The sequence below is a fragment of the Amia ocellicauda genome, chromosome 11 (assembly GCF_036373705.1).
Source record: "Amia ocellicauda isolate fAmiCal2 chromosome 11, fAmiCal2.hap1, whole genome shotgun sequence".
NCBI classification, from domain to species: Eukaryota; Metazoa; Chordata; class Actinopteri; order Amiiformes; family Amiidae; genus Amia; species Amia ocellicauda.
In genome coordinates, this window is record NC_089860.1 from 15,083,778 (window position 1) to 15,093,029 (window position 9,252).

Sequence of the window (9,252 nt, forward strand, 5' to 3'; positions counted from 1 at the left end):
AAACATACACTGTTGGTAACTTCCCAACTCACACATTTCACTAGAGCCTTAAATACAGACGTCAATCCCACGACCTATTTACAGACCTCAAAGGGTCAGAATTATTTACTTACCAATACTACATACATACATACATACATACATACATACATACATACATACATGTGTAGAGCACAAGTCAGATCCTATTTAGTGTGGCCCCCCTATATTTTATAAGAATGTTTAAATCCATCGATAAACAGATGAACTAACTTACAGGCTTTAGGACCATGGGGTTATTGGGCACTTAGACAAACCGCCAGCCCCCCCCTCCCCCATCAATACAAGCATTGGTATGATGATCATCTGCCCAGTGTGACATCACAGTGGTTCCAGAGTTCTAAACCACCTTCCTTATGCCAAGCATTCCACTGCTGTGCTTACCTGAGAGAGAACGGACGTGTTTTGACTCTGTGCAAACATTGTTAGACAATCCACTATCCTCTACAAAGCGAAAGCCTTTCTTTATTGTTATCTGTTCTTTGAGTATCTGTTCTGTTAAGGAGAAGCGAGAGACAGACAGACAGAGAGTCAGAGAGAGAGACGGAGGCCCGGTGGGGTGCCATCGGGCCTCAGACTCCCCCGGAGACAGAGATTCCAGCAAAGATGGGGTTTAGGTCATTCCTGCCCTACGCATTACCTGGACTGCTGGCGGTCATAGGCTGGTGGTGGTGGCTGTCACGGAAGAACCAACCCGACGACAGCCACGCCTCAGCCGAAGCCAGCCACGTCTCTGCCGACGTTAACCACGTCGATGCCGACGCCAACCACGTCGATGCCGACGCCTGCCATGTCGATGCCGACCTCTGGCACGTCGATGCCGACGCCAACCACGTCGATGCCGACGCCTGCCATGTCGATGCCGACCTCTGGCACGTCGATGCCGACGCCAGCCACGTCGAAGCCGACCTCTGGCACGTCGATGCCGATGCCAGCCACGTCGAAGCCGACCTCTGGCACGTCGATGCCGACGCCAGCCACGTCGAAGCCGACCTCTGGCATGTCGATTCCGATGCCAGCCACGTCGAAGCCGACCTCTGGCATGTCGATTCCGACGCCTGTGACGTGGAAGCCGACCCTTGCCACGTCGAAGCCGACGCCTGGGACGTTGAAGCCGACACCTGGGACGTCGAAGCCGACCCTTGCCACGTCGACTTCCAATGCCTTGCTGTCCTGGGTCAGGGGACATTTGGAAAGGTATATCCCAGTGACCCGAGTCATGGTCATTATAATGTGGGATGGCTCCAAGCGATCGGTAATTCAGCCGAGGATGTGGAGAATAGATATTTGCTCGACACCAGTCTTTCAAAAACATATCTGTGGACACTTTAGAACTGACGTCCACTTTCTAACCTCTAACAGAAACATTGTCTGTGACTTGTAAGTGCAATTAGTGAGGACGTATTTCTAAATGCTTGTGTTGTGAGTGTCGCTCCTGGGCTCGAGAGCGGAGTTTGCCCATCTTGAATCTGTCTTGCTTTGACAGGTGCTGCTTGCCAAGGCCAGAGACACTGGAGAGAAGTACGCCATTAAAGCACTGAAGAAGGCAGACTACCTTGGAAGTGAAGATTTTGACAGGTATGGCTTGCTTTTGGCTCTAGTGAAGCTTCTGGGTTTCTCAGCAGAGCAAAGATAAATAAACCTCCTCATGGTTTTAATGCTTTAGACCTAGGGACCACATTAACAAGATCTTCATTGACTTTTTTAACTGTCTTACTCTGCAGAAAAGCTGCCATTTTGTTGCCTCTGTGGACTTTGTCACCCAAGCTGTTGATAAATGTATTTTCAGCTGCTGTCTGTCTTTTGTCTCTCCCAGCCTCATGTGTGAAAGGCGCGTCTTTGAGACGTTAAACAGTGAGCAGCACCCGTTCCTGGTGAACTACTTTGGCGCCTTCCAGACCAGCGGGCACGTGTGCCTCAAAATGGAGTATGTGGTTGGGGGAGACCTGAAGATGGACCCAGACGCGGACGCAGTTCCTGAGCCCCGGGCCGTGTGAGTGAAACACTGAGCTGCATGGCGTCTCGGTAGAGAAGCTCGCTCTGCCAACAGTAATGATGTTCAACTGTGTACCTATATAATCAGAGTTGATTGCAAATGATATTTTATCTGAGCTTTCTTGTTGTTGGTCTCTTTTCTTGAACAGATTTACTGCTGCCTGTGTGGTGTTGGGTCTGGAGCATCTACACAGCCACAAGATAGCTCACAGGTAAGGTCTCGCACATCAGCACTTTTTACAACATACACACAAGAAAACATGCACAGTGTCACCGAGATCAAACCCCACCTCAGGTATTCTCCCATTTCATTTAATTTCTGATAGATGTTGTAAATGATTGATTGTGACTCATAAGAGAAGCCACGTCCTAATATCAGTGCAGACACGAACCTGAATGCACACAGTGTGAGACGTGTGTGTTTCCTTTAATGGCTGATAGTGAAACAGTGCTTGTGTTCCTGGCATGTCCTCTCTCTATTCTGCTACCATGTGATTATACTGTATTTTTATTGTAGGGACCTGAAGCTGGACAACCTGTTGCTGGACAGAGACGGCTTCATTAAAATTGCTGACTTTGGGATATGCAAAGAAGGTAAATTACGAAGACAATAGTGTTGATTTCCTCATTTAGCACTATGTATAATTTACATTTTTACTCCAGTGTGTTGTTCCTGACTCCTCCTCATTGTTCTTGCCAGGCATGGGTGCCAGTGATCTCACCGGCACATTCATTGGCACACCCGACTTCATTGCCCCCGAAGCCCTTACAGAGGAGACCTACACCAGAGCTGTGGACTGGTGGGCACTGGGGGTGCTGCTATATGAAATGCTCGTCGGCAAGGTGGGTATTCTAACACAACTTCATTAAACCTGTTGATTTTGCAAATGCCAAACTGAAGGAAAATGTAAACTAATAACTCCAAAAGCTGAAACACAAGCCGGTGTTTAATCTCATACAGCTCTCTCGTGCACACAGAACCGAAAACACACACCTGCATTGACACTTTGTCCACCAGGTTTGGTTCTCGGGAGGATTGCGGTTTCTGCGCAGATGAATTTCACTTCCTATTCTATAATAGATCTGCTTTAATAAGTCATGTCTCAGGTGTGAATTGACCATTTGGTTGCGCAGTTTACACTATTTGTGTCCGTGTGGCTTTTGCAGTCCTGGGCTCAGAATGTGAATAATTCAAAGGCTCGGTCTGGAGTCACCCTTCAATGCACTCTCCTGTCTTTCTCCTTGTGCCCGTAGCGTCCCTTCACTGGCAATGATGAGGACGCCATGTTCGAGAGCATCATCAGAGACCCAGTGCAGTTCCCCAGCCACCTCTCCACAGAAGCCACCTCCATCATCACAGGGGTTCGTATGCCAAGTTTTTTCCTCCAGTTTGTGCCTCGGTATCCCACTTCCCAACCATAATGAACGCATGTCACTGTTATTGAAATGTGATGGAACTCCTCTCCAGCATCACGTTTCAGCTTTAAGTCCATTGCTGGTGAATAACGTGCCTCTCCTTCTTGTTTTGAATCATCTGCAGCTGTTGGAGAAAGACCCAGAGTGGCGGCTGGGCGCCGGGGAGCGCGGAGTGGAAGACGTCAAGGCCCACCCCTTCTTCAGGGTACGTGGCACACACAACCGTTTTAGGGCTCTGTCCCATGAAGGCGGCACCCCCTTATCCTTCTTTTCTTCTCTCTCGTTTCAGAGTGTGGATTGGCCAGCGCTGCTTGCTAAGAGAGTGACGCCTCCCTTCATCCCCACAATCAGCGAGCGGGAGGCCCTGTGCAGCTCCGCGGCCCCCGTGTTCACTCTGCCCCACAAGCGCAGGGCCCTGACTGAAGAGGAGCAAGAGCTCTTCAAAGACTTTGAATATGTGGCTGACTGGTTCTAGTGCCAGCGCTGGGGAAAAGAGACAGTCACACAGAGAGAGAGACAGTCACACCGAAAGAGATAGACAAACATTGAGAGCAACATCAGAACATCAGCTCTCCCCTTCCCCTCCCCTTCCCCTCCCCTCCCCTCCCCTCCCCCTCTCTCCCCTGACATGCACACACACACACACACACACACACGCACACGCACGCACATGCACGCACACTAATTGAAGGATGTAAGACAGAGGATCCTGCAGCTGTTGTGATGGACCTGGTGGTGGGACATTTGACACTTGAAAACCGGCCTTCAACTCCAGACGGACCTGCTGAAATCACGTGTTCCTCCTGTAAGACTGAGAGGATACTGCAGCTGTTGTGATGGATATGGCTGTGGGACATTTGACACTTGAAAACCGGCCTTCAACTCCAGACGGACCTGCTGAAATCACGTGTTCCTCCTCACACTGCTGACTAAATAAAAACCACCAACAATCACTTTCAAAGATGCCTCCTTGTGTTTGGACTTCTTGACTGTAAAATAGGGAACTGATCTCCTGTGCCACTGTGGGTCTTCAAAGGTCACGTCATTTTCTCATCGGTTGAAGGCAAATGAGCATTAATATGTACTATGACTCACACAGTTAACATCCTAAGTATTATTATTTATACATATGTGCAGTAAACATGGTTAAAGGAAAACATGACCCAACTGCATGCCAAATATTTAAAGTCTCAAATATGATTAAAATACACAAATCCCTCTGAATCACAGAAAACAAAAGTTTACTGCAACACCAAATCCTATACAATGAAACCAGATAATATGTAAAATATCTGATGTTTATGGCTTGCAGTCTCTGGAACATGTCAAATTTAATGAATAAAATGAAATCAATACACTCCTGACACGGGTCTTAAAAGTGGTTTCCTCATGGCAGTGAATACTTGATGGCAATCATGTTTTTCTTCGCCACGCCACACAGGCTCCCACAAGCATTGAGTCCATCTGTAAACTCTGATCTCATGTCCGCAGTCGTCAAGAACGATGTTAATTAAAGATCAGTATAAATAAAGGGCATGACGCACTGTACAGACTGACTCCAGAAGAAACCTCTATCTGTGGTGCTCTCTCCACAGGTGACACTAAATATGACAGATTACAATGAGCTTCATGAGGTTCCTCAGAAACGGCAGATGAGGGTATTTTCATAGACTTGTTCCAGCATGGTCCTGTTGAACTTGTGAACAGCAGTATTCACGTACAGGACAGAGCATGTCCACAGCCTATGTTTTGGTCTCACTCTTGTGCGGGGGGTGCTGCTCATGGTGAAGCTGTCACAGTCGCTTGTTTGAACTCTTCTCTTTGCTTTAGTGTGGCTCTCAGTCCCAATTCCAGCACTGTACAAATCTTCAGGCACTTCCTGGTGCAAAAATTCATACAGTGGCTTTGCAAAACTTGGAAAACTGGGCAATAAAGTCTTTCAGTATCAAAACATATGAAACACGAGGAAGAATTGCAAAAAGAAATCAATTTCCTTTCTGACACGTTTGTCTAAAATAAAGCATTATTCCAAAGTTTTGAACTTATTTGTGAATGAGTTTCTTCAGTGCCTCGCCTCTAACTCGTCAGATGAATCCAAGGCCACAATCTGTTTTCAGAAAACAGGGCCATAAAGTATTATCAAGATTATCAAAAATAAAGTACTCCTGTGTATTAAATACATTACAATCTGTCACAGATTTTCTTTAATTTAAATATTTTTATTAGCAACTATGTGAAGGTTTTGATTGAATGCCAGCTTATATCCTTTTATTGCAAATAAATCTTGAAATTGCAGTGTCCCATTCATGGCCTTTCCCCAACCTCGTCACTCTCTAGTTACTGTAGTAGGAGAGAGGGCCTCCTGAATACCTCTTGAATGTGAGCCCTTTCAAGTCAATGAAACGATCAAACACACTCACTCAGCCAAATGTATTATTACATGGGGCTCATGAACAGAGGTCACGACTAGAATACAAATAGACAAATAAATAGGTCTACATGTAACCAAACACAGGGAAGACTGGATGGAAAACTGTCCAGCAGTACAGAACAATAGGGATCGTGCTACCAAATAAAGTGATGTTACCCACAGTAATAATATAGTAATACATAAACTCACCTTTAAGACCAAACCAAATTAATAGTGAGTAATAAAATAAAGAATAAACAAAAGAACAATATCACACAAATATTTCACTGTTGATCTCCTACACTCTACTCTCCAATAGTGGACTACATCCAGCCTCCCATCAATTCTGAATTAACAGTATGAATCCCAGAAATAAATAGAAGAATGAATAAAAAAATATTATAAAAAACTATTTAAAACAGTGGTTGGCACGCATTTCCTAAAAGACAAATAAAAACAAGCATTTAAGTAACCACCAAATCAAGTATAAAAAGATATAAACAGATATCAAAGAAAACACATTTACCTCGGTAGGTCAGAATGGTTAGCCAATGTTAGCCAAAGTTAGCAACAAACCTGGCTTGCAATACCAACAGAGAAAAGTTATTCAAAAAACCCTCATTTACCACGGGTAAACGAGGTTAAACAATTCAACTGACAACCAATAAAACCCGAACTTGCCCTACAAATGCCAATAATAAAGAAAAACTTTCACCTCGGACGAGTCTGGATATTATAGCCCTTCCAGAGACACCCTAGACATAAACTAATATAAACTAACAAACACTGGTTGCGCTGGGAAATCTAAGCAATGTGACCAGCCAGCTTATCGTTTGAACAGGTAAAAGCAAAGTCTCAATCCCAGGAATTGAAGGTTGCTTGTGCTGCCCTGTGGGTATGGGATCAGGGCATCTGCCAATAAATAAATAATAATCATCATCATCATCATAATAATAATAATACATTTTTTATGGTTTAATTGTTTCATTTATTTTGTTGTCTGTTAGTCAATCTATAAAGTGCTCTGTGGATACCCTGGGAAGGGCGCTATACAAATAACAATAGATTGATTGATTGATCAATCAGTGGAGAGTAAAGGGACAGAGACAACTGGGTGGAAAGAAAGACAGAGAAGAATGGGCAGAGGTAAAGAAGGGAGGAGTTCCCATACGCATATCCAACATAGGCTGGGAGAGCATTACTGGGGAAATCCCTCAAGCAGTCTCTCCTAACAGAGATCGCCGGGGTTTGTAAGGCAAATCTTCCAAGCACTTCATTGATCGCAGCACTCAATAACGGTTGAAAATAACACAATTGAGTTTGTATTGTAATGCTATAGTCAGGAAGTTAAATCCTAAAATGGTCTTCATTCCACTTGACACAGTTAAGTATCTTAAGAAATGGGCTGATCAGCAGAGAAAGTAAAAATATGGCAGCCTGGTTGTGCACCTGAAAGTCCTGAAGGACACAAAGCTTAATCAGCTTAATGTCAGCTGGAACACTGTGTACAATTACAAACTCAGGGAATGAGAGAGAGAGAGAGAGAGAGAGAGAGAGAGAGAGAGAGAGAGAGAGAGAGAAAGGAAGGAAAGGCTGATGATATTATCATATTAGCATCATAGAAGAAGACAGAGCATATCGAGAGCATACCCTAACACCCAATACTTAAAATATTTCTAAGTAATTTTTTTGCTGACCACAACTCACAAGAGCCACAAACAAATTGAAACCCCTTCTAAAATGCATAACGCTCTTACAGGATGAGTAAGGGCCCTTTGCCAATCTTTTGTGGTAAATCTCTCTCACCCCTAGCAGAGAGGCGGGAGCGGCAGCTACAGAATACATAACAGAATGTGAATGTGCGCCTGCAAACCATGACGTGTAGTTCTCTAATGCTTGTTCTGGAATAGGAGCACATGCCTACATTGATTATCAGTATTAAACAGTGGCGAACTGTCAGGGCCTTCAAGGTATTCAGAGAAGGCCCTGGAATCCTCAGATGAAAAAAAACAAAAACATATGTGATTAATTCTATAAATAAAATAAAATAAAATTCCGCCGACTTGTTTCTGTTGTTTTCTGTTCATGCACTGCGCATTTGAGTGATTTTGTGTTGGGAAAAAATTCAACCAATCAGATATTTTTCTACGGAGTCTCTGGGGAGAATATTTTCCATCCAGGGTATTTCTATTTCCTCGATAGCATGCCCTGACCATTAAACGGAATGATTAATTTGGTTTTATCTCAAGGTGTAGCAAAAATTAGACAATGCAAAATTTTCTTTTCACACCTATCTGGCCTGGCTGCATTCTTTTCTAGATCACCAAAACGAACACAGCTGCTTGATGAAATATGTCAGAAGCGACTGCCACGAGTAGCACCACCCAGGTGGAATTTTGCATCAAGATTGGTGTGCACTGTATTTGAAAAGAAGGATGCTCTTAAGGATCTGTTTGAGTACATTGTTGACCTCCAATAGTGAGAGAAACCTTTGTCCAGCAGGGACAGTCTTTCTTTTTTCCTTGCAGGGAGCTGATCCATCAGGCCAGACCAGACGAGACGGGGAGGTGCCGGTTGACAGAGCTGCAGAGTCCTGGGTCCTTGGAGCGGTCCGGAGGCCGAGGCGAGTGGAGATTGGGACGGACCGGGAGCGACAGGGGACCTAGCCAGAGGAGTCGGTGGACTCCTCACGGAGTGGGTCCCACCCAGAAGCCCGGCCGACCATCTACCCGGAGCCCGGCCTGACCAGGACTGCTCCCCGCTGACGTCACCAGCCAGGATCCAGGAGAGGCCTCGGATTCCAGGGACCGACCAGGCCGATCGGCAACGTCCCTGAGGGAGGCCTCCTGCAGCCAGGGCCCGGACTTCTCCCCGCAAGGCCCGCTCCCTGCAAGAGCCCCGGAGGTGGAAGCTGCTCCCCAGCCAGGTGGACTTGCCCCGACCTCCGGATTGAGAGCCTCCCGACCCTTCTCCCAGGTAGGAAAGCGCAGCATGGCCCAGCGAACCGCCGGTGTGAGGCGCCATAATGCGGTGCGCTTCAGCAGGTCCGTGCTGCAGAGGGGCCTGGGCTTTGCCCCTTCTGAGCTGAACTGTGTGGTTAAACTGCCTGGACCTAGGGACGTGTTTGAGGTGAGCTTTAAGAACCCTCAAGTGCTGGAGAGTTTTTGGAATTTGTATAGAGAAAAAAAAGACAGCATGCCCCTGAGTGACTTTGTGGTCGACGCCCTGACAGATAGAGAAATTAAAATAGTAACTATTCAGTTCTATAATGAAGCAGTGGCAGAGTACAACGTAGAAGTATGGCTTAGGAGACACTGTGAGATCCTGTCTGAAAGCAGGAGAGTTAATGATGAGGATGGGGTCTGGACCGGTGCTCGGCGGTGGCAGGTGCG

At 45.9% G+C, this 9,252-nt stretch overlaps 1 protein-coding gene across 1 annotated transcript; it reads left to right on the top strand.

Moving 5' to 3' along the window:
• Positions 1-2,736: 2,736 nt before the first annotated feature.
• On the top strand, positions 2,737-3,925 carry LOC136762703 (serine/threonine-protein kinase N2-like). The gene is made up of 3 exons (XM_066716267.1): positions 2,737-2,877; positions 3,289-3,396; positions 3,575-3,925. The coding sequence occupies exons 1-3, from the start codon at positions 2,737-2,739 to the stop codon at positions 3,923-3,925; spliced, it is 600 nt and encodes a 199-aa protein (XP_066572364.1).
• Positions 3,926-9,252: the final 5,327 nt, after the last annotated feature.